The 26,372-nt window shown below is 38.4% G+C and overlaps 2 protein-coding genes across 2 annotated transcripts; one reads left to right on the top strand and one right to left on the bottom strand.

Moving 5' to 3' along the window:
• Positions 1-2,267: 2,267 nt before the first annotated feature.
• On the top strand, positions 2,268-16,347 carry LOC103187531 (lamin-A-like). The gene is made up of 11 exons (XM_007907081.2): positions 2,268-2,617; positions 4,856-5,012; positions 5,120-5,245; positions 5,825-5,995; positions 10,458-10,583; positions 11,307-11,527; positions 12,445-12,655; positions 13,060-13,167; positions 13,615-13,734; positions 14,895-14,993; positions 16,306-16,347. The coding sequence occupies exons 1-11, from the start codon at positions 2,268-2,270 to the stop codon at positions 16,345-16,347; spliced, it is 1,731 nt and encodes a 576-aa protein (XP_007905272.1).
• Positions 16,348-18,965: 2,618 nt separating this feature from the next.
• On the bottom strand, positions 18,966-26,064 carry zgc:158785 (RING_CH-C4HC3_MARCH2_like domain-containing protein). Its single transcript, XM_007907073.2, has 6 exons — positions 25,907-26,064; positions 25,088-25,210; positions 23,337-23,612; positions 22,130-22,334; positions 19,522-19,731; positions 18,966-19,313 (listed from the first exon to the last, which is right to left on the bottom strand). The coding sequence occupies exons 3-6, from the start codon at positions 23,519-23,521 to the stop codon at positions 19,152-19,154; spliced, it is 762 nt and encodes a 253-aa protein (XP_007905264.1). The 5' UTR covers positions 23,522-23,612; positions 25,088-25,210; positions 25,907-26,064; the 3' UTR covers positions 18,966-19,151.
• Positions 26,065-26,372: the final 308 nt, after the last annotated feature.

Genomic DNA, 26,372 nt, shown 5'->3' with positions numbered 1-26,372 from the left:
AGAGAACATTATTTAAATTAGGAATTGGGTAAAATTTATAAAGATGTAGGAGATTCTATATTTTAATCTTGAGATACTGGTTATTTAAGAGCAATAGAAAGTGTGATGAATCTTGGTTTCCACACAGTAAGAGCATGTAAGGTATCACATTTGAAATTAGGAAGAACAAGAATGAAAAGTGCAAAGGAACAATGACCACAATTATATCAAAATATAGATCGGAAAGGCTGTGATGGAGGGAGAGAAATTGGAATCCAGGCAAACATCTGTCCAGGAGTAGAAGAGAGCTATTAGGAGAGCCTCATTAGATATGGGAGTGATATTCAAGTATTGTACAAACTTGCAATTTATAGAGAGTTAAGAGTTGTTGAGGAGAAAAGAAGTGTTTGGCATGAAAGAGGAAGCCAAAGCTCTTGGAGGCAGCTGTGAGCATTCCATTTGAGATTAGAGGAGATACTGAGGCCAAGAATGTCAATAGACGAAGAATGATTAAAAGCGGAGTCACGAAAGGTAAGAAGTGGTTGCTCTTGCTTAGACTTACTAGAGATATGAAGAAACTCTGTCTTTAAAGGATTGAAAGAAAGATTTTCATTGTTGCTTTGAAGTACACAGATTAGATCAAGTTTTAGTGATTAACTTGTAGACAACGAAGGTCAAGTGCACAAATAATGTACGCTAACACAATGTACGTGAATGTTTAGTGGATTCATTAGGAAAAAGTAGAAAGGGGTTAGCTGATGGGTGCAGGAGATAACTGGCGTTGAGGAACAAAGTGGAAGAAAAACTCGTGACCCGGAAACTCTTTGAGTAGATGGAAGAAGAATCGTCGTTAGAAGTAAGTAATGTTAAATCCTGTCAAATGTTTCGGATATGTCTCAGGCAATGGCACATTGATCACTAAAGTGTTCATAAAACAGAGGGGTATAACGTGGGACCACGTAACCATGAAGGAGCAAGTATCGCAAAATCCAGAGACCAAGTATAGAGGATCCAACAGACATGCTGGGGATAAAAGTTGATGTTAGTCATTGTGGTACAACAGAGTGAAGCAGCAATAAAGGGGAGGTTCTTCGCCGGGACTATTAAAAAATTACAGTATCATATTGCTTGATGCATATTGCCAAATTCCTTCACCTCCTACATTTGCGGTCGGTTAATTTTATCTTCCTTGTACCAACGCTGTGCTACTATTACAATGTAACAGTGCACTTTATATTAGTCCTATATTCTTAATTTGATATGCCACAGTAGGAATGTAGCAAAGCATTGGATAATGTACACGCAGAGTTGTCTTAGGGTCACTGATTGCCCCCCACCCATGGCTGTTGAAGGTCCATGTGGACTAACCTGAACAAGGTCAACAACAACAACAACAAGATTCCATTTATAGAGCGCCTTTCACGTCGGGAGGACGTCCCAAGGCGCTGGACAGATTGGGTCAGGACCCGAGCAGGGGGGGAAATGGTCAGGTTGAGGGGAGGGAAGGGGGGCGAGGAGGGGGTAGAGAGTCGAGTGGGGAGCTGAAGGCACGGTCAAAGAGAAAGGTCTTGAGACCGGCCTTGAAGGAGGAAAGAGAGGAAGCGAGGCGAAGGCATTGGGGGATGGAGGTCTTGTTGTTAACCTGTGGAAAGATGGGTGGGGGTTGGGGGGGGGGGGGGCACTGCAGCCTAATTTGGTGTTGGACGCCATCTGAGCATCTGACTGCCATTGGAAAGAAGTAGCCCTAAACTCGTGTCAATCAATCTCAATTTGGAGGCAAACGTGAGGCTCTCCAATTAGCTCAGGGAAAGGCAACCATGTTCCCCACATAAAAACATCCAATAAGCTCTCTCTATCTTTCTCTCTCACCGTCCTTGCTCTACTTGTGAGGGGGGTTAGACTTGTCCTGGTGATGACCTGAGGTGGTGGTGGTGGTGGTACATTTTTATGGTCACCTTCTCCATCTTGTGTTGTGGGTTGTTTTTTTGTTGCCGTTTGTAGACATTCGTTAGAAGGGTATTTAACAGAAATATAATCGTGGGCTGAGGTAAAAATAGGTGGTGCAACATTCAGTGGATTTAAAGGAGGAGGGGGGGAAAAAAAAACCACACACACACACACACACACAATTGGAAAAGGAGGGGGAAAAAAAAACTCCACACATCAAATACTTTTTTCCGAAGGAAACCAATATTTTGGGAGAAGGTCTCGAAATTTAGCTCCAACGTCTTGAGGAGGGGAGGGAGAGGGGGGGAAAGGAGACGTGGAAGGTAAAAAGAGCGGGAAAAATGTCCTCGACCTGTCACCACGACGACAGCGGCTGCTTCACTCCGGCTCCGAGGCAGAGCCCGGGCGCCCTCAGTCGCTTGGAGGAGAAAGAGGAGCTGCAGCAGCTCAACGACCGCTTGGCCGCCTACATCGAGCGGGTGCGTTCGCTGGAGAGCGAGAAGGGCGCTCTGCTCCAGAGAGCCACCGAGTCAGAGGAGGCGTCGGTCCGCAAAGCGCAGAGGAACAGGTCCCTGTACGAGAGCCAACTGGCGAGCACCAGACTGCGGCTGGACACCGCCCTGAACGAGAGGTCGAGGCTTCAGCTCCAGCTGGACTCCACCCTACAGGAGCACCGCCAGTCACAGGAAAGGTAACGAGCACCAGGGTCAGGACTCGCCTCACTTTGTCCCCCATTCACTCCACCTCACCCCACCTCACCCCACTTTGGTCTTCTCCTCACTCTTCGTGCAGTTGACCTCTTTGAGTTTTGGCCACAAGATTCAAAACCCAAACCCATAATTGGTCATTTTTAATCCACCACCGTTTGCGGGACACCGCTGTGCGCAATTGGCTGCCGCGTTCGCCCACAAATATACAGTCGATTCGCTTTACAGTGTGTTCCGTGAAGTGCTTTGGGACGTCCTCCGGACGTGAAAAGCGCTATATCAAATGCAAGGATTATTATTATTATTTACTTGTACATTCTGTGAAGCGCTTTGAGACATCTCAACAACCTGATAAGGTGCTATAATCAGATGCAAGGATTGTTATTATTTGATTCCTGAACCACCAGTTTCCACCCAACGATACAGAAGAACGAACATAACTTTAGAATGAGATATAGTATTATGCCGCTCACCGCGTTCTGAGCTGTACTATAATGTTTTTCAAACCACGGCAAATTGTGTGGCCCAATCCACGGAATGTGTCCATCGTTGCTGTAAAAACTTATTTAACTTTGCTTGAGAAGGAATTGGTGAGAGCGAATAAGCACAATGGCATCCTTCCCCCCATAGACCTTTCCTTCTGAAGCACAGGTTCCATAGAAAACAACAATAAATTACATTTGAATAGTCAGGAGGATGTTCCAAGGTCCAAGGAAGATGTCTGTATCAGCCTAAAACTATGCAATAATCCTGTTCTCTCGCAGATAAATATCTTGCCCTGATCTTTTTTAAACAAATCGAAAGAGAAGCAGCAACAATGGTTTCTGTTCTGGGAGTCAATTAATAAATATCTGGATGACTTGCAGGAAAAAAAAGTTATGACTGTGCAGGTTCAAACATTTTTTTATAAATCACCCATTCCAGGACTGAATTATAGTAAAGAGAACCTGGACTGTGGGCGTTTGGCCAGGAAGCATTGTGTTCCCATGGTATATATGTTTCACATTCTCTGGGTTGATGTTTCTAACCTGCTTCCATATTCGCGTGAAATTATTTGCTCTAACTTGATGGTTCTATTGTGAAGATTGGGGTACTCCAGAGGAACTGAAGATATGAAACTAATGTGCATTTTCATTGGGATAGAGAGAGAACTAATATTGCATCATATTTTAAGGCGGAAACTTGTATGGTAAAAATGCAACAACTCTACTTTTTTTTAATTTTAAATGAATGCCAGATGTCCTCATTACTAGTGTCTTGTCTTTTGCGCTTTTCTAAGAATTCTGCCTGTGTGTTTGTTATCTCAACATTTGCTGGAATTGTGACGATGCAAAGCCATAATATTGTGTCTGTTGTATCCAACTGTTTTCCCCAGTCGGGAGCAATTCATTATGATCCATATGTCTGTGAAGCCTTGTGCAGCAGTGTTGAAATGTAGCTCCAGCTAAGGGCACTCCACATGTTGGGCATTGGTTTTGGCTTGCTGGGGTATCAGCATCTGTTTCACTGATGATGAGGCAGTTAGGCTGGTCAATCATCAACAGCGCCCTGCAGTACTCTGTGCCTGTGTGTCTGAGGTATGATTGCTGAGTCCACCACAAAGAGTAGAACAATTTCAGCTCTAGAGATGCTCTGCTTATTTCACATATTTCCCTTTCTCTGCCCCACCCCCATCAAATTGCATTTATATAACTCTTTACATGTTGGGAAGAGTCCCACCAAGTTACAAGCTGGAATTCAGGTTACTGACCCGCACGTTTGTGAACTCTCACTGGATAGATGTTGTGCCAGGAATTCCTCCTGAGTTGATTAGTGAGCAATATTGCTGCACATAAAATATTATAGAGCATGCGTTTTCCTGCCCATAGCAGGACACTTACTGTAACCTCTCGAATGGCGTCCCGCCAGTTGGAGATGTGAAGCTTCAGCAACAGCAGCTCAGTTCTCTGCATACCAACAGCATTAGCCACTGAATCACAGATGTAGAGAGCACTTGTATACATACACACTCAAGGTGATTCCTTCCCAAAGGAGTCCTCTCAAACCTCAAAGATTCTCCCAATTGTCTGTTGAGAGCAATACCTTCAGCTTAGCCAGGGTCCCTTGCAGGCAGTTTATACAGTTTTGATTTAAGCAGTGAGGTGTTTTGGGTAGAATTTTAAAATCAACCCGGTTAGAAACTGTTCAAAAGAAATTAACAAAACTGTAAATTATTCTTTCAGAAATGCAAAAATTGAAGTGGATTTAAAATCTGCTTTGGAACGATTAGAAGATTTGGAGGCACTTTTACTTTCCAGAGAGGCCCAGTTAGCAACATCGCTAAGTGAGAAGAGGAGCTTGGAGTATGAACTAGCTGATCTTAAAGCTGAGTTTGAAAAAGTAAGCATAAAATGCCAAAAATACATACCCTCATTCCTCCCCCAAAATGTAAAGATGAATTGTGTTCAAATACATGGTTTGTGTGGCTTCTCTCAATTTTATTTCAGATTCTATCCATTGCTGATCATGCAAAAACACAACTGCAAGATGAATTGTTGCAAAGGTGTGACCTGGAAAACCGAACACAAACCTTGCTGGAAAAACTAGAATTTCAGAAAAATCTGCATAAGCAGGTACGTAGCTGATGTTTGGCACCTGATATTTGGCATTCATTAGAATCAATTGGTGCTATATCACTGAATTGATGAGGTTAATGCCAGAATGGGTTTAGAATCCATACCAACCAATTCATGTTAGACATTGAAAGGGTGCTGATTTTGTGAGCCAACTCCTTTGGAATGTAGCACATTTAGAGAACCTGAGCACGTGTCAAATGATCTGTTATTACGCCACCATCCAGGCTGGGAAGGTTTCTGGTCTGTGCTAAGTTAGCTGTTCTCCTGTGGCCCAGCAACAGGGATAGAACATTGTGCATTAGTGCCCTGAGTTTGGGAGTGAAAGTCAGGCTGGACTCCTGATCCCTATTCAGCCAACCTTCTTTTAACCCCTCCCTCTCCATCCATTGTATGTGTGGGTGTGATGAAATTCTCTGATGCTGCAGATACAAATGTAACTTATTAAGTGGATCATTTAATAAGATTCCAGCAATGTGTATAGATGTGATAGTTTTCCTTGCATCAAATGTACCCTTCTTGTCTTTTTTAGTTTTACTATGAAGTTTTGAATTCAAAGTTAAACACTTGTCTCCTTAGGAAATCGAGGAAGTAAAGAAACTGCATAGAACTCGACTTTTTGACATCGAGGTTGGTAATCAACAGGAGTATGAGAGCAAAGTGGCAGGTGTGCTTCAGCAACTTCGAGATGATCAAGATGAACAAATCAAACAGTATAAGGAGGATTTGGAGAGAACTTTTCATACCAAGGTGATTAACAGTGGTTTTGGGAGCAATGTTGAAATAAATGGCTTAATCTTCAAGATAGTAATCTTTTAGAAAATTTGTCCTAACCATGTTGAGGTTTTTATATAAAAACTGTACTATTACAGTTTATGTATGCTCCAGTACCTTTTAATGTTTAGCATGGGAATATGAAAAACAGAAACATAATGCATGACCACAATATTGTGGGTTTTTTGATGTTTAATTGAAAAAAATCCCAATCATTGTTCTTCATGAAGCACTTTTTACATTAGGGGAATGTCTCAAAGTATTTTACGGTAAAGTGTAGTGACTGTAATTTGGAAGCTATCCTATTGTTACAAAGTAATCGTTTTTGCACCAAATAAATGAAGGCAAAACCTAATGGCTAAAATTTCCTCCATCAAAAAAGTTGAGTGAAACCTGTACTTCTGTTTAATTGTGTATTATGGAGAGGTTCCACTACATTATGTCATAGTCATGGAGATGTGTCTCACCTGCAATTCTCTGCAGAATGAATTCTGATCCTGTCTGTGTTGTTGAGAATGAGCTTTGAGAGGAGGCTGAACACTTGTTGAAGGAGACATTCATATTCATTGGGTCCTCCTTGTATTTGTTGTTCCAGATGTGTTTGCAATTTTTTTAAAAAGAAGCTTGTTTTGCTGATTAAGATAGCAACCACAACAATTCTGCTCAATTCTTTTGTTTGGCAATTTTGTAAGCAAAATATTACATGTAATTCTAGAAATGCTTTCAATGTAAATTTTTACCAACTACATTGGTATTTTTTTAACCTTAAAAATCCAGATTAGAATTTTTGGTTATTCTATTCAACATTTATTGGTGAATATACAAGCAATACGTAAAACTCCAAAGGTAGTTTTTGTTTACCTCTATGCAGTTTTGATGTGCAGACATTCATTTGTTTGAGCCTGCTTTGCTGAACTGCTTGAAATGTTCTGTCTTGCATAGCAATGTCTACCTGGAAAAGAAAGCAATCAAAATTATGATGATTGCTTTTAGTCTTCCATTGCATGCTTTGTAGCAGTTAAAGAAACTTAATCTTTTAGTTTAAAAAAAAGTACACACACCAGTTGAGAATATAAAGAGTTGTAGACTAAATCATTAACATTTCTGTAATCCTGTGTGCAAGAGAGTCTTTGATTGGGCCAATTTATTAAATCTTTTTTGGCTCATAATCTCTTGGCCCATTCAATGTCCCAGAAATTGTTCTGTAATTCTCTTGTCTGACTTATTCTGCTCAAATTGTTGGCCTTCATCCTAGCCTGACCGGACTTGATTATAACAAACCAATTGCACGCAAACAAAATTACAACGTTTTAGAAAAACGTGCTTTAAGTTTTTGTTGAAGTAGCCACGTCATGTCTGGATTTATACTCTTATTAATCAAATGAAATATCTTGTAGATCTGACTTCATAACCTTGGCTAATTCAGATCCCATTTGTGTTTAATGCTATAACTTGATGATTTGTAGGAATTGGATCTGATATTTCACTATAATGTGGGGAAATGATACAATATCAGTGCTAAATTAATGGAATTTTTCTAAGTTTATATATTTGATAAATTTAAACAACTTCATAAATCAAGTCAATGTTTTGATGACATTAATTTATCTTTTTTTTTAAAAACCATGTCAGTAAGGTGATTTGTAATTCTTTACATTTCTTATCATGCTAGTGCTAAATCTAACCTATTTAAAAGAAATTTGGACCAGATTCCCAGCTAAATTGCTGTCAGATTAACTACTCTTGCAGGGTGCCACTACTTGGTTCTAGTCTTACATAATTTGAGAATAGAACTTTGAATATATCAGGTTTTGACAACGTTGACCTCCAAAATAATACTTGTATTCTGTGAAAGTGTGTGCAAAGATATTGTATGTATAAAATTTTTGTGACTTGCATTGTAGAAACAGATTTTTTGTAGGACTAAAAAACACAAAGGCAGAGCCACAAATCAGCTCAGTGAAGATTACCAGACACAAAGACTTTCAGTGAGGGTGAAAGAACAGGTAGAAAATGAGGAACAAATTCAGCTTGTCATTCAGGTATAGCAATAAGAAGAGAAAGGGTAAGAAAGAAATCAGTTATATTAAAATGGCTTTTGCAACAATAACATTAAAGGTCGACAGCATGCAATGCTGATTTATTGAATCCAAATAAGTTGAAGACCGAAATGGTAGGTAGCATAAGTGTTAGTATGAAATATAATAAGTAGTATAGCATTGAATATAGAGCCTTATAGTCATCAGAATGTCTCAAAGTGCTTCATGGGTTCCAGTAAAGTATAGTGACTGTATTAGTAGCCAAGCATGGCAGCAATTTGCACACAGCCATGTCCCAACAAGCAATCGTGAAGTGAATTTTATCTGTGGGGATTGTTGGACAGGACACCAAGAGAAACTCCCACCTCTTTTTTTAAAGTGAATTGGGATCCATAACAACCATGTGAACAAGCAGGTGGGATTTGGTTGAAGACCAAAATGGTAGGTAGCATTTAATGTCTCATCTGAACACCAGATGTAATGTTGCAGGATTTGAAATTTGTTTTGTGATCTGAGTTGCATGAGTAAGAGGGGTGCTATTAGAGTTAAATTTATTATGAATATCTTTCAGTCCATAACATTCAATTCAGATCAAGTATTTTGCCTGTTAGTCTTCTAGAAAGTGATGTGGATCAGATGTATGAGCTTATTTAGAATGAGCGTTGTTCCTTGCTCGTCTTAAGTAGCTTTTGTTTTCTCTCAATATGCTTAAAAATGAGGAAACCTATGATTGATGACCAGATTCTTAAAATATTGATATTAAGCAAAGGTGGAAATGTGTCCAGCCTCTAACTGAACTTCTCTTTTTCTGCTTGTTCAAAATTGGAAGCTAAATAATTTGATGTATTCCCCGCCTCTAGAAAAATAGATAAATTAGATTAATGGGAGTATCTTTTCAGAGTTGCCTTGGGGTGAGGATTAGTTTTTAATCTTGATGGTAATGCGTCTCCTCTTTCAAAAAGTTACCTCAGACAGTATAAGAGGAAAACTTCAAGTTTTAAACTAGGTAACCTTCATGGTGATTTCCCCCGAACAAGGTATTAGCTTTTCCATCAATATAATCCAGCCTGTTAAGGAGTAATTTGCTAGAAGCACATAATTCTACAAGGGGAAGAAGTTTTTTTTAAATACTATTAAGGATGTAAGTATTTCCCTTGATCACTGACCTTCATTATTTAAGTCTGGAATAATTCAATGTTAATAGCTAAAACTAGGCAGGAAAGATTCTGTGTATATTTGACATCTTTTGACGTCAGTCATTCAGGCTCGATGCAGCAGTGATATAATTTTGAAAAATATATGACCAGCATTGTTTGTTTACTCAAGTTAAACCTACTCATTGTATCACGTAAATCTAATAATGTATCTTGACTTTAGTTCATTTTTCATTTCATCATTTCTCACAAACTGACATCACTTGTGAAAATCACTGCTGTCTTCCAATTAATTGGCAGACAATAGTCTTCATTGAATGATCTTAACCAGCAACAGATCCCTGCCTATTGCCTAGAGACACAACATAGCGCTGATCTATAGACTGTTCAAAATGTGCGGAAAGGTTTTTAGAGTGACACATGGATCACGAGACAGCACACTGAAAATGAGTAGCCTCAAAGTCTGGAGTACACTGTGCTAGAAGTTGTTGTAATTTGTCCTTTCAAACTATTTATGACCTGCCAGTCTATGATAAATACCTATAGTTTGCAGTTAGACATCAGCTACAATTGGTGTTTCTTTTCAAAATCTAATTGGATAGCCACAACATGATTAATATATTCTTTTTAAAGGGAAATATCTAGTATTCAGTCATAGATTTTCCTGTAATAGAAGTATACTTCTAATAGCTATTAAGTTTGTTTCAAATAATTAAGTATCTTGCAACATGGCACTTATCTGTCCAACAATTTATCAAACTAAAGTCTTAAGTTACATGGTTAGAATTGTGAAATTTACAGCTGTCCTTTTTCTTTATTTAATAAAATAAATAGAGACCTCATGTTTCAATCAGCGCAAGGTTACACCTATCCCTTTGACGTATATTGCCTGAGTATTGTCGTCCAAGAAGCATATACCATATAACAATTTTGTTCCATTTTTGTGAGATTGAATCATGTGCTGATAATGAATCTGTTTTAGTGATTGGTCCAAAACAGAAATATATTTCAATCTGTATTACAATTGACCATTTCACAATTGCTCACAAATGGAGGTTGAGATTTTTTCCCAAAGAGCTTCAGATGTCCTCTGTCAGAAATCTGCTGAAGTCCTGATTGAAAGCAGGTTATTCTGAAATACTGGAAGGAACCCTAGCCCAAATCAAAATGTGATTTAATCTACATTGAATTATTGTGAAATTCTTGAATTGCTCTGGCTAATTGTCTTAATTTTGTGCATTGTAGCTGGAAAATGCTCAGATGGCTGCTGCAAAGAACAGTGATTTTGCTAGTGCTGCACAGGAGGAAGTGGCGGCAGTAAAAACAAGAACCGAAAGTCTTGCATCCCAGGTTGTCCAATATAAGAACCGGGTAAATGCACAGCTAATTCTCATGTCAGATGTGCTTGCGAGGAGTGATTCATTAAAGTTCCTGATCTTTGCTGGATGATGTCCTTAGTCTGAGTTTAGATTGTACACTAAGCATTTTTCATACGAAAAGTGACTGCTGAACAGAAACTGTTATTTTGGGGTATTAATTATAGCTGACGGTTAAATGACATTTGAGTATAGCTTGCCAGGCATTATGTAATGTTTGAGATTGTTAAATGACATACCATATGGGGATTGAATGGCGTACGGAGGAGCACTGTCTTTTTGTCTCTGGCTGCAAGTCTTCATGTTGTGTTGGCTTACGGTGCTGCAGCAATAGAAACGTGCAAGCCTCATTTTAGATTTCTCATTCCATATTACTTTGAATCAGGAAAGAAACTATCAGACACAGCTCACCACAATCTGGTGTTTTTTCAAAATTGATCAAGAGCCAGTGGTGTGATTGGCTCTTTAATAACTGTTATAAAAAAATTATATTAAAAAAATTGCTCAAAGTTCAACAGCGCCCAGAAGAAAAGTGCATTTCACATCTGTTGTATTTACAGAATGCATGTCCATTGGCTCTGGGTCAAATGATTGCAAGTTCAAGCACAAGTCAGGCTGATACTCCACTGGAATCCTAGGGCTTGCTACATTGTCGTAGACTCTTGTCTTTCCGGTGACATGTTGAACCAACTGATTTTCTCTTTCGTGCATTTCCCAGCTCTCAATTTTACAAAACAAAGTTGGTGAACTGGAGACAGCGCTGGACCAGCAGAGAGAAAACAGCTGCAAGCTTCTGGTAGAAAAAGACCGAGAAATCGCTCAATTTCGTGAGCAAATGCTGCTCCAACTGGAAGAGTATGAAGACCTTCTTGGTGTGAAACTGGCACTGGATATGGAAATAAATACCTATAGGCAGATGCTCGAGGGCGAGGAAGAAAGGTGAGAACTGTGTGATAATCCATGATTTCCAGTAAGCTGTGGTTTGTTTTATGACAGTATTGATCGATTGTATAATGATCCATCAAAAGGACAATATTATCTTCCAAACAGTCATTAGCACTAATTGAAGTGCTTACTGCCTTTCTGTCCCCATCCACTGGTACTCCCTTTGCCTTCCCCCTCCCTTTCCTCCTTCAAGGCCTGTCTCAAGAACTTGCGCTTTGACTATGCCTTTGGTCACTCTCCCACACCATCCCCTTGGCCCCCACCACTCTTGATTTCAACCCCCAGCTTGGGTCTGAACTCTTGCCTGGCCAGCACCTTTTGATGTGTTCCCAACATGAAAGGTGCTATTTCAATGCAATTTGTCATTGTAAAATTGCTACGTTTTCAAATATTAAATATTGCATTTTTAGCACAAATTGTCTAAGAAAGCCATAGCTTGATCTGTATTGAGTTACTTTACCACTGGGATGTTTTATTACACTGCTGCATGCATTTTCTCCATTGCTGTTCTGTCAAATAGGGAAGTCTCAAGAAACTTCTTTATACAGAGAGTGGTGGAAATTGCGATCACAAGCAGTAGTTGAGGTGAATAGCATAGATGTATTCAAGTGGAAGCTGGACAGGTACATGAGGGAGACAGGATTAGAAGGTTATGCCGATAGGCTTAGTTGAAGAAGGGCAGTAGGAGCCTCATGTGGAGCATGACCGATGGCATAGACCAGTTGAGCTGAATAGCCTGTTTCTGTGCTGTGTATTCTAATGTTTTTTCGTTACTTCACAGAATAGTTTATTCCTTTGCACTTGCTCTTCTGCTTCTCCCATTTTTACTATATGCATACCTGACCTGTGTAAGGTAAAATTAGCCATTCTCTCCCCTCACCCCCAATTTTAACATTTGCTTAATGTTGCAGGTTGAATTTGACTCCTAGCCCTTCATGTAGTGAGGGGTGGGCCTTGAGCCATTGCCCTTCATTTCGTTCCAAGAAAAGAAAATTATCAGACACCGTGTTAACCAACACCAGTTATGAAGTAACTGAATATGCATCTAACATAGGGAAAATTATCGTAGAAAACGTGGACACTGATGGTAAATTTGTCAAGTTAAAGAATACTTCCAAAGAGGTAAATGCTCACTTTTTTTTCTTAAAAGGAATTGATTGATTTAGAACAGAGGATATAAGGTCTCTCGAGTATTTATTCCTTTACACATCCTAAATATTTAGCTTTATTTGTAATAACCTTTCTAAGTGAAATGACTTCCATTTACAAGGAGTCTCTATCAGACTCCGATATCTTTTGTTTCAGTTGTCAAACTGAGAGGAGTTGTGTTAGAATCACATAAGCAAAATATTAATAATCATCCTTTGATATAGCACCATATCACATCAATAAAAGATGTGTTGCATGTCCACATGTAAAGATGTTCACCCACAAAATAGCCATTCAACTTTGCTCTGTCCTCCTGCTGTGAAAGGTGCTATACCAAATGAAAATATTAAGTTGAAAATAACTAAATGTATTCACAGGATCAGCCATTACATGGATGGATTCTGAGAAACGAATGTGAGGATCACAAAGACATTACATACACGTTCCCTCCATGTTTCAATCTTAAAGCTGGAGAAAATGTAATTGTAAGTATTTATCTGAAACTTACTTTTGTAAATGATCCTCTTACAAACAACTAATTTTTTTTTGGTCTCTACTGCAAGTGTGTGGTTGTGAAAACAAAATCCAAGAACTGATAGTTATTGAAGAAGCCCTTTCTGCTAATTTATCTTCAAGAAATCTGTAATTTGCAGAAATTTGTCAAGTATATTTAGGGTTTACAGGCTTCCAGGCCTTCAGGTCAGCATTGCTTCCTGACTATTATACATGCGCTCATCTAAATTTATTTTGCCACTCAGTATAAACTATTAAATGTCATAGATAAAGGGTGTATTTGAACTGATCATTTTTTTTAAAAAAAAAAGAAACTGAAGTAAACATTTGTCCGTGTTATTCATGTAAACAGCACTGTAACTGTCGAGTGCAGGCAATCTTGATACAGTATTACTTTATTAATCTCTTTGTTTGGTCAGATTTGGGCTGGTGGTGCTGATATTCCCCAAAGTCCTACGATTGATTTGTTGTGGAAGAGTCAACACTCCTGGGGAACGGGAAATAATGTTAGCATTGTTCTCACTAACAGCATTGGAGAGGTGGGTATTAAAATCTGGTAGTGAGAGAAATTTTAAAAAGCAATAATCCTTGATTTTAATAAAAGAGCTTTTGATTTAAGGAGGACACTTCAAAGTGTTTCACGGGAAATGTTGTAAAGAGTAATGACAGTTTATTTTGTTAGAGCATGGCAGCCAATTTGTGCACAACAGTGCCCTACATACACAATGAAGTGAATGACCAATTTTATCTGTGGGATTGTTGCCTGAAATACTGAGAACCTATCTCCTCTTTTTAAATAGTGCCCATGGCATGTTTTATGTCCACCTGAACAGAACCTCAGTTCAGTGCCATCATCCAAAGAATGGCACTTCCAATAATGCAGTGCATCACCAGTACTGCATTGAAATGTCAGCCTAAACTTGATTCTTGGCATGGACCTTGAACCCACAGCCTTCTGACTTGGAGGCGAGAGGGCTATCATCAGAGCCAAGCTGAAAAGTATTCCTAATATGGTGCATTAGGACCATTGATTAAACTACATGTTAAAGGTGTCCTTTGCAAATGTATGGATTGGAATGCAAAGTCCAGTTGGTTTGTAATTACTAGATAAACATTTTCTTAATGATTTCTTGCCATTAGATGCATTTGTTTTCTTTGTCAATATAAAGATCAGTCTAGACACCTAGTGGCCACTAAGTGTAAAGTTTCACCACAGATCTTGAATATTTTCAGTTAAAATCCTAATTCTGCTTCATTTGTTTGTTGCATTACAAATTTGGAAGCCCTTGAATTATTATTATTATTATTAAATTAGAATTTCACAAAATTCTTCCCAAAAATAACTATGTACATAGATTGGGCAAAAGCTTTTTGAGAATTTATCCTGCAGTTGCAGGATGCTTTCATATAATTTAAAGAGATTGATAGCAAATTACTTGATCAAAGTGATTACAGCTGCTTAATTTTGCTGAAATGTATTAAAGAGTGCTTACATGGTAATAAATAGAAATTCAGTGTTCTGTGCTAATCCATTTATATGTTGGTGGCTTGAATTGCCTTGAGTCTCCTGAATCCTTTTGGATTCCTTCAGTTACGTATTAGTGTTACAGCAATTGGTCTTTGTAATGTTTGTATTGACCCTCATGCCTTTTTGGGTGGAAAACTCTTTTTTTATATGAATTTAATGTTGCATTCACAGGAGGTAGCTACACGGAAAATCATGAAAGCTCCAGCAGTTCTGAACAGCAATTCTGAAGAAGTCAAAGTGGACACAAATTTAATTGATTTAAGGTGCAAGGTATAAATGCATTTGCTTTTTACACAATATAAATTGTTTGGCTCCATACTCATTCTCAATGTGATACCTAATGGTTCCCAGCATTTCTTGCAATGGTAAAACAGGACACATCTGTTATAACAGTGTTGTTTGGTATCAAAGGCTGCAATGTACCTGAACAAAAAAAAGCCAATTTACAGGTTGTCTGGTCACCACGAACAACTTTGCCAATAACACTTCCTTTAAGCAGTGATATTAAGCAGCTCCCTGTACATAACATACAGAAGCAAGTGGCATTAACAGCACCAAAACAAGGCATTTTTTAAAAAACCCATCTTCTATGAAGTCTATGGGCATCTTGTGTTTTTATATAATGATTTGGACACCTGATAACCACAGAATGTTACGTTTATGACTTCAAACCCATGATTTCACACATGATAATGGCATGTGCGAAATAAGATGGTCACTTCTGGCTCGCTAACTTCAACCAATCCTAAAATGGCAGAGGTTTGTAAGTAGTACCTTTAACCTTCCATCTCTTTGGTAATCTATATTTTTAAAAAATTGGGAACAATAACTAAGGCATTTTTAAAGAAAATATTCTCTACCATGTAAAGTATCTGTCTCCTCAAGATTTAAAATGGATTGGGAAAGCTCCAGCATCTAGTCTGTCTTGTAGACTTATTTCCTGTATTTTTCTGAACACATCAGGAAAGAAGAAAATAATGCTGTTGTTTCTTGATTTAGCACTAGGATCCAGTGTAACTAGGTGAGGATGTATACTAATCAACCCTACACATGCACATAAAGTATTTTTGTAACTGTAAATTGTATTTACGAAGCAATGGAAAATGTTAAGTTACACTGGGAGGGTGTGTGACAAATCAAGTTGGGATAGTTGCATCACCACAGATATTTAGTTGCCTTGATACACTAAGAACTGCTGCTTAGGAATTGTATTTTCTGTTCAGTGCAGTTTCTATAGGACTGCAGCTTGTGTTTTTTTAGGTGAAATAATGTGTCTCCTTTTGATTTTTAACTTGGTATATTTCCTGCACTCATTCATTCCTTTAGCCTTGTAATAAGCAAAACATTTAAAAAATTTACCTTTTGGGGTAAAAATACCCTTTCTATTTGAGGTTTCCACTGAGGTGGCCTTAGCATAAACTGCTATTTGTGGGATGCAAACTAACTTTTGATCTGTTTTTAAATGTAGTTGAATCTTTCTATTTCTCCTTGCTTGCCCACAAAAATAACAGACTGATTTTTGTACTGAAGCAAAATTCTTTGTTCATTTCAACACCCAAAATATTATCTGTTTGGTTTTCAGATTCCACTGAGAAATGAAGATCCAAACTGCATTATGATGTAATGAACAAAGCTAAAGATTGTGAGGCCCGGGTCTTCCAATTGTTGAATATATTTCTGATGTGAAGTTTTGTGCTGTATGTTATTGGATGCTACTCTGCTATTTCAACACGTAGAGATATCTTTTCAGAAGAACTAAGTGTTTTCAGAATGATAAAATAACCTGTTAATGGGAACTCCAGTAAACCAAGTAATCCCATTATTAAGTCTTCTTCCAATGTAGAATTGTTTACAGTAAACCTGATTTACGATAATACATTCTGCGAGGGCACAATTTAAACATAGAATGTTTATTATATGGATAAGCAGGACAAATTGTTTTTAAACCTTTGACTCTGGTTCTTGTTTACACTGTTCTTTCATGTACCGCTGTGACAAAGGGTCAGTTACAATACAGCTCTAAAAATTCTAATCACTCCAATCTAAATTGTAATATTAGGGAAGCCCAGTTGTGAGGATGTGTGCTTGTGTCTAAATGTTCCTTCAAGATGTTCTCACTAAAGGTTCCATTTGAACTGGTGTGGGTTTTGTGTAATATAATCCTATATTTATTACTACAGTCCAAATGCATCAATTCTGAATGAAATGCTTAATGACTTATTTTTTTAGGTTGTCAGTGTTGAGTGTAGAAAATGTAGCATTATGAACTGTCACCTTCACTGTTAAGTTGCTTTGCTTGTGCAATGCAAGCATTCTTTCATTGAATTTGATTATCCATGATTGAATTCTAGGAAAACTATGAATTCTGTGACTGGTACAATACCTGAAATTGTTACAAAATATTTTGTTGGTATGTGACATTTCTATTTTGATCTTAAGTACAGTTGTATATTTCATAAGCTCACTCTACTGAATATTGTATCTTTCTACCTTCTCTACCCTCAGCCCTAAAAATACTAGAATTGGAGAGGAGGTTTAATTGTACGATTATTCTATTTTGGTGTGGTTAGATGTTCTGGTGTTGACTTGCAATTCATTCTTTATTTTGTTTCAATGGTCAAATGGTGTAAATGGAAATATTTTATAGTGCATCAATTAAACTATTTATGAGCAAATATTGAAGTGCAAATTGTTTAATTAAAAATATCTTTTGCGATTGTATATTTTTAATGGACAGTTTATAAAGTGGGTGGGGGGGTGCTGGCTTTAGCAATACAAATGTAGTGGCTTCTACAATGCACTGAATGGATATTGCACACAATCACGTGCCACTGAGAAGGGTTGAAATAGACTATAAAGAGTTTGAGCTCTTCTGCTGGGAGAGGTGAATGAGAAGATGAGCTGTCATTAGGGGAACCAGGGAATGCATTGAACAGTGCAATGATCCTTCACATTGATCTGAGAAACAGTTTATTGAATTTAAAACTGTCAGTTTCAAGCTGCTAGAATTGGATTGCCCTCCCCAAAGATAAACCAGAAGTACAGATTAGCTGGGATATCCTTTCCATTTTGACGCATTTTGTAAAATGTCTCAACAAAACCCTGATTTGTCAATTCTGCAGCTGCCCTAATGAATTGACACTAATTTCAACCCATAATTAATTGTATCAAGCCATGGATTCAAAACTCATGGCAACCTGTTAAGGGACTGTACATGTTTGGATACTGTGATGGACTGAATCTTTCCAATGTTTCATAGTAGGTTTTCTTGGCAACTTCTGCATTCCTTTAAATAGGTCTGTTGGAAATTTAAGTGTTGAACTGCTTTAGTAAGAGAGAAGGCCCTACCCTCATTAAGCCTGTAATTGCAAACATTCTTCTTGACCAGAGCTAGATATTTGGATATTGACTATAATAGATTGTTATCCTATATTCTGGTATGCTAAACTGATACTTCTGTATATAATTCCAACAAATGTTTTGATAGAAGAAATACTTGAGTCTATTTTGATGTACAAGTATGACCATGGTTTCTACGAGAAATGATCCTGAGGAATGCATTAGTTTGCCTCAATGTTCCCCTTCAGTTTAAAAAGATTAACATGGGTTTCTTGTGTTGCAACAGAGCATTAGTATATTGAAAATAAATCAAATGGGATATAAAAAAATTCACTTGTCACAGTTATGATTTCTTTCACTGCATTTGAATGCATATTAATTTCTTTTGTATTTTATGCCATACACTGTGTGAATGAAATAAAGCAGCAATGTGTTTACTTTGCACACGAGACAGTGAAATGTCACTGGCCTTGACTTGCTGCATTCATAATTTTGTCAATCAGAATTTTATTGGTCTCTTCAGAGTTATTAAATTGGTTAATGGCTTAGTGACTCAGATGGAGTGGTGCTCTGTTTAGTACACTTTACAAATTTCCTGTTAAGTTTGCTTTAAACTTATTGCCAAGCAGAGAATCATTAATGTGTACAATTCTGTACAATGGGTATGTTGGGCGGTGGAGTTCTTGCGTTGGTATGATTTAAATGTTTCTGTATCTCTAATAAAAGTCTATTTAACAATTGTGTTCCATCTGTTTAACCCCATGTTTTTAAAACAAAACACAGAAAATGTACATATTACATGTTTATTTATATTTGGTTTAACATCGTTTGCCTAAACACACTTTTTTTTACAAAAGAAGTTCAAATTGATTTCTACTTCATCTGTGCTGATAATCCATCAGCTAAAAGCATACTATCAGACAGGTGTAACAACCAGTTGTGTGAATTTGCAATACAGTGCAAGACAAAGTTCATCTGTTCTTGAACTGCCTTTAAAAAATACATCCTCGATCATTTCCTAACAATCCACAGGATTGGTAGCATTTTCGTGTTTGGTGCTCTTGAAGTACTCAATCGCCCCTTAAACGGTCAGACAATGGTTTCTTTAGACTGTAATTTACTTGATTTCTGTGCCAGGAGAGGATTGGGTTGGTTGTTAAGTAACACTTGTGGTCGAGGAATAAGTAGTCTAACGTTCTGATTGCTCCGTCTCCATTCTTTGAATAGTCGAATATGATAGCGAAAAGAAACCTATGGCCAGAAGTGGGAAGGAATACACTGTAAGTTTTCAATTGATATTGTTGGGCTTATTAAATGTTCATTACACAGTAATGTGATTTGACATTTCATATTTGAATATTGACTTCAAAAGGACCTTTGTAAATGCATTAACTATGTTGCTCTTATAAACACCCATGAAATAATGTACAGAAGCATACGTTGATAACAATCTACTTACAATGGTCCAGAAAAGGTATATCGTGATCAGGGCTGATGTAAGAACAATAAGACCAACCGCTTCCATGCTGCTGCTAAAGTAAAGATGGTCAACTGCTCCTTGGACGCACAGCCAGCCTGACAAACTAGCCAACGGGGTAATGAAGAGAAAACAGATGAAATCTCCAAACAATGTCCTCCTCTCATGGTGCAATGCCGGGTCTTTCAGCCACTAGAAAAGTGAACATGAGTCACTTTCAACTGTGCAGTGCAACGGAGTTACCAAGAGAGAGCTAAGACATCACAGTTCATGCAGTTGTCAATTTTTCCCCCTTGAATAGGAACTAAATATTAAAAATGCCATGCTGTTTATGCATTTCTTATCATTTGTAATTACCCAAATCCAAACATCACTGAGACTAGCACCTTTTTTCTGATACTACCTGTCGCATTATTTTGAATAGCTCAGCTCTTGCTGCCGTGTTGAGATATTAGCAACTGGCCTTGGACATTTAATGTTTCATAACAGCATGAATACTGTATTTTATAGATTTGACCCTGATTGGCGGTGGGAGCTCTTAAGACTTGGATGAACATCAACGAGGTATGAATAGGGAGTTACATCGCATTGGTCACTAACCTTTAATTCAATTTAGATGTGAAGAACCTTTATAAGACACCTAGAATTTTAACCTATTAAAATTCACAAGCTAGGAAGACAATAAATGTCATGCTGAGGATGGTCCTTAGAGGCCTGAATCAGCACATACATTATGATTTTCATAGGACTGTTGCTTAGCCAAAAATACATTTTTGTTTGCTAAGTTGTGAACCAAATGCTGGATTTTCTAATATAGGCCACATAAGCATTTACTAATCGTGGAAAATCTGACTCGTGTTAACGCCATTTTAAGTTGATCCCCAGTTAAACATTTGTAATTGTGAAGTTGAGCCCATTATTATGTTGGTGACAGCCATACTGACCATTGTTGTCTTGTATGCTTGAAAGTGGATTATAGTGGACTGTCCTGAAGTCTTTGAGATGCTCTGAAGTGAGTTAATGGCATGTTTATCTTATAGAGCCACTTGAAATAGAATTATAGGGCAGACTCCACAGCACAGGTGTCAACAGAGAACTACTTGTGCACTTCACAGAGCTGGTGGTTTGGAAGTTTCTTCTCTAGAAGCACCAGTATAAATTTCCAACACTCGCTAATCGAACCGAATGGCCTGTTTCTGTGATGTGTCAATCTAGCAAGCAGCTTTTTAACCTTCCAATACTGTTATCAAAGGCAGAGGTGCAGTTGGCAGCACCGCTGAAAGGAAAAACGTAGCAACGAGCTGAATAGAATTTCTGTAAGTGCTGCATGTTATTTAGCTGCCAACTGGCACGAGTCCTTATAATTCCATTACTATTATGTAGGAATGGTCCCCGGCAAAACCTTTACTCATCATAACGTAGCTCTAAGTAAAAACCTGAATCTTATAACTTTCTCCTACATAATTTACAAGCTTTACTGAGTACTGAATTCTGCATAAATTTTTAATTATATTTATTCTGTGTTGATCAATAACAGTTGATAGTATCTTAAGATAATTAATTACTGTGATCATTCCATGAATTCCAAGGCTCCCGGCTGACTGACTGTCTGTGTTTTTCTCGGCAGTAATTTTCTAAATTTTAGTTATTTATAACCACAAAATGAGTTGGCAGGTAAAATGCATTCTATCCTGCCTGGAGCTGTTGTACAACTCGAAACATTTTGCATTCCCATAATCAGGCACTACTGTATTATACTTCACCTTTAATAGTATCAAATCTAACTATAACTGAGCACAAGTATTTATCCACCTTCTAGTTCTGCTGATGCATTTTATCTGCTTTGCAAGTTGCCAAGAAGCAGTCAGTGATAGCTCTATGACATTGCTAGCACATTCATCCTGCCTTTCTGGCTGCCCCAGTCTCATCATTCCATCTCCTTGGAAAGTAACTCTGGCAATTACACGACTGTTATCCTGACATCTGCAGTGGTTATGCTATTAGCAGGAAAATTACACACGAGTTTCATGAAATGCAAAAGGGAGTTTCTATGGGTGGGACAGTTTGCTTGGCAATTCTTTGTAGAGTTTTGGGGATTAAAAACAGGCTTGATGCATTGTTGGGGGGGAGGGGACTTGATGAATGTTGCATAATTGGAGTTTTAGCAAGTTATTTGACCCAGTGTCACATGAGCAGGAGGAAAAGATTTAAAGGTTTAGAATGGCGGAGGGCTTCTGAAGTACATTCAAACTTAGTTTTGAAAGGATAATTCTTCTTCATTCAGAAGCTGAATTGGATTGCAAGGAAATGATGAGCTGGGCACTTCAGGGCCTCATAGTGAGCCCTAAGGAGTGAGATCATTTGGTGAATACTCAGAACTTAGGACACACTGAGTTTGTTGAAAACAATGCATTGCTTGATGGTGGTAAAGAAAGCAAACAAACCTCTGGGATACATAGCTGAAGGGATATAGCATAAAGCACAGATGTGATGGTAGGTTTGTAATGTTATGTGGCACTCTGTATGGTTCTAGCGTTAGTATTTACGGTCCATCCATTCGTTTTGTCTTTAGCTTTGTCCGCACTTTTACCTCATTCAGTGGTCTTGCCATGCGTTCTAAAGCAAATTCGAAGTGGCAGAGTTCACAGTGGCTGGTATTTGAAGCTGCCAACCATTGCTCCAAGCAACTGCGGTGGACGGTCCCCAGAGTTCCAGAACACTCACATGGAGAAAGGAGGTCCTCATTGTCATTGGCTTCATGGCAAATTCTGCAGATTTGAACGTCACTGGACAAACTAGAAAAGAGAGATTCAGTTGCCCCGTTTTTTTTAACAAAACAGCTGTTTCATATTTTACAATGCTATAAATCAGTCTGATCATATTTATTGTTGATCCTACAAGGTGAACAATGATATACAGTGGTACATTGTCAGAATAACAACAAAATTACATTTGTATAGCGCTTTTCATGTCGGGAGGATGTCCAAAGGTGCTGGACAGTCAGTGTTTCGGAGCTAAGCTGGGGGTCTAAAGTAGGGAGGATCCAAAGCAGTCAAGAAGATCTTGAGATGGGTCTTGAAGGAGGCAAGGGAGGGGGTGAGGAGGGACTGTGGGATAGAGTTCCAGAGGGTGGGGGCAGAGCAACAGAAGGCCCACCCGCCAATAGTGTGGTGGGAGAGGTGGGGACTTGAAGCAGTCTGGAGCCCACTGAGTGGAAGGAGCGAGCAGGAAAGTTTGGGATTCAGGAGGTCACAGAGGTGGGGGGAGGGGTAAGGCTATGGAGGGCTTTGAAGGTGAAGACCAGGATCTTGAACTGTATCCTTTATGTGGTGGGAAGCCAGTGGAGTTGGATGAGGATGGGGGTGATGGGGTCACGGAGTCTGGTGCGGGAGAGGACATGGGCTGCAGAGTTCTAGGTGATTTGTAGCCTATGGAGAGAGGAGTTGGGGAGGCCGACAAGCAAGGAGTTTGCATAGTCGAGCCTGGATGTTATGAGTGTGTGTATGAGGGTTTGGAGAAATAGTGCCAGTAGATCTTTGAATTGATAAATTAATGATCTGAACCAGACTAAAATGTTCCTCACAACAACTGTTTACACACCAAATTACTGTCTGAGGTTTTAAATAGCTTAAAAAGGATGCTGTTAAATCTCTGTTCTTGGGCATCGCTGCTACCTTTCCTAATGTTCATTGCATATTAGCTTAATGGCATTGCATTAGTGCAGTTTGCAATTGCGTTGCGAAAACACAAGTGTGTTTTCTGTACATTAACATTGGTTAATGATTGTTCAGACTTGCCTCGAAGAGCTATTGATCCTGATCACTGCTGACGGTAGATGTCCATCATTGCTTGAAACCTCCATCACATACTGTGGCTCCTGCACATTATCTGACAACAGCTCTATGGATTTAGCTAGTGATGGGTCCTGAGGTGCATCCTCCAGCACCTGTCGTTCTGAAGCCAGCAAGTTCTCAGTTGTCATGGTAACTATGTGTTATCAGCATCCTGCGAAATGTATTACCTTTCCTTCTATTCCAAAGGAGAGGAATTCAAAGTTGCCAATGAAACACACCCTAAGGAAGGATAGAAATCTTATTTATGAATTGGAAATATCATTTCAATGACTAATGATTTAAATTCCACTTTATTGAAGTGGCATATTTTGCTTTGAAGCTAAGAAATTTAGAGTATTTTGAGATGGCCACATTTTTGATGTGACAAAGTGTTAATCATTTGATTTTTATTTACAGTACAATGAAGTAACTCTAGAGAAACCCAATACATGCAAATTGGAGGGAAGAGCAAACAAAATCCCAAAGCAATAAACTATCAATTTAAAGGGACATCATCACTTGAATTGCTTGGCAATTTTGTAGTGGTTAAAAATACATAAGAGGTTGACCTTATTTATGTAATTTTAATGTGTTTGTCAATATACTTTTCGTATCGCAGCTCTTAGATTGACCTTTGGATACCTAACTATCCATCATAGTGGAAATAATTACCACACAGTTCTCTAATAGAAGTCTCCCTGTAGTCTGCAAAAGCACAGTTTAATAAGTCAGTGTGTTAGGGTGGGTTCATAAATGTGAATTGGTAAATATTTTTCCCATTTGCTAGCTGTTGTCCCTCAGAGTTCCCAATGGAATCTGTCTCCAGGTCATCAATACGTTCTACATTGCACCTCTCAATACAAGTTCTGGACTATGTATGGTCAGGGCTTCATATTTATATGGCTACTTGCTTCTGCTTACAAAAGACAGATAAACCTATTGGAACATGAGGAGCTGGAGAGGGTAAAATTAAGCAACCTTTTAGATTTCAGAATCATGAGGGAAGGGAGTCCCTAAACTACTCTTGCTCCAGAGCCTTATTATGGGACTGAACTAGGTCATATATTGTTGGGTGGGCATTAGGTGATAAGTCAAGTGTGTGCATATTTAGTAAATGTCTTTGTTTTTCTACATTGATTTAAATAAATGTAAATTTGTTTAACCCATCTGATGAAATGAAATGTAACTGAGACAGCATTTCCTTTCACAGCTTTGCGATTTAAATTTGCTATATGTGGCTCATGCATTGTTGAATATTAAATATTCAAACATCCAGTTTTAAAAAAACAACTCAATCTGGAGAACTTTAATAGACATTTGGGGTTTGGTTTAGTGTGAGAAAAATCTTGCAAGCTAAGATGATTCGCATCAATGTGTTGATCTGTTGCAGACCTCATCTGGTAAAACAATTTGTAGGAAATATTTTTTTTTGGTGAGGTAATTCTTGGACTTTATCTAGTCCCTGGTGAATTGCCGAATTACAATTGTGTTGCAGCTTTTACCTAATTCTTCTACAAAACCTTTCATCAATGTTCAGGAAGTTGCTGTAATTTTAATACGGGTTTTCATTCAGTCCTAATCATACTCTGACTACTGAGATGAACTCATAAATAAGATTAGTATTCAAGGTCAGGGTACATGGGATTAGACTTGGTCAACAAGCAGACTCGAATGGTACTACAGCATGCAGTATTACACCAAGGGCAGATACTTACTGAAGAAGTAGGAATCCAATTATGATTTATTATTGTAGGTTACTGTACTCCCACACCTGGCAAACTATTTCAAGACATGTCCAAATGATTTGGTGTCTCTTCCCCCTCGCCACCCCTCAGGATCTGAGTGTGAAAAAAAAATTAATGTGCTCTTTAGTAATACTGTCATCGAATATTGCTGCATCCATCCATGGATAATCCAAATCATTGACAGAAGTAATGGGGAGACAAAAAACACGATGAAGTGAAATCAGTGCTTCCTTATAAATTAAAATAGCCCGCGTCTTCAGCCCATGTGAATATTTGAACTAGGTTTATAAATAAAATTAACAGCATATAAATCCCAGGGACATTTAAATAAATGAAGAAGGTGTGCCGCAGTATTACTGAAGGGCATATTGCATGAACTCATTTATATGTCACAGGAATGGTCACTGCATTAAAGCCAGCTTCCTGACTTGCTATTCATCATAAAGTAGCAGCAATTTCATTAAGAATATGACAAATTAATGACACCAGTCCACACTCCAGGCCTTTCAAAGTTCGAGGCAACAGCACTGTTAAGTTTTAAATGAATCTATTTTGATGCCCTTTATGTTTTAGCTGCTGTGCAATATGCAGAGTGTGACTGTTTTAAAGCCTTCACGTTTAATTAGAACCACCCTCCAACAACAGCCTTTAAACAGCCTTTAAATCGCAACCGAAAATGCAGAAGGCTTTCAAACCGGTTGATATGATACAGTATATAAATTGCCATCGACAGTTGCTCCAACTGGAACAGTCGAGGCACTTGAAACAAAATAAAACCATTCTACTCACACTCGCATCCACTCGCTTTCATTTCGGTTCCTAACGATTAAAGCTGTGCTGCTGCATGTGTTTCTCCTGCAACTTCCCCCCGCATTGTCGGATTGTCGGTGCCTCGCACAGAAATGGTTCTGATTGGAAACAAAAACCGTCTGATTTCCTCCACAAACGCCTCTTTGGAATCCACTAACGCAATGGAGCAAAAAAAAAGCAAAAAAAAAGCAAACGTTGAGGGTTAGTGGTGGTGGGGGTGGGAGGGCAATCAACCCAAAGGGTTGCAGTGGTTCAGAAGCTTGCAAGTCACCACAAGTTTCCAAACGTTGTCTTTGTGGTATTTATTTGGATCCCTTTCCCCCCCTTCGTTGTGCATTTGTGCTGCACTTAACCTTCCTTACCTTACAGTGGTGTAATGAACATGAAAGTAGGTCACTGAGGCTCCCATCAGCTGAGCCACTCCTCTTACTGACGTGTTGTGATT

This window comes from Callorhinchus milii, unplaced genomic scaffold (assembly GCF_018977255.1).
Source record: "Callorhinchus milii isolate IMCB2004 unplaced genomic scaffold, IMCB_Cmil_1.0 Scaffold26, whole genome shotgun sequence".
NCBI lineage: Eukaryota > Metazoa > Chordata > Chondrichthyes > Chimaeriformes > Callorhinchidae > Callorhinchus > Callorhinchus milii.
The sequence above is the reverse complement of the archived record's forward strand: the minus strand, read 5'-3'. Positions and strand labels throughout refer to the sequence as shown.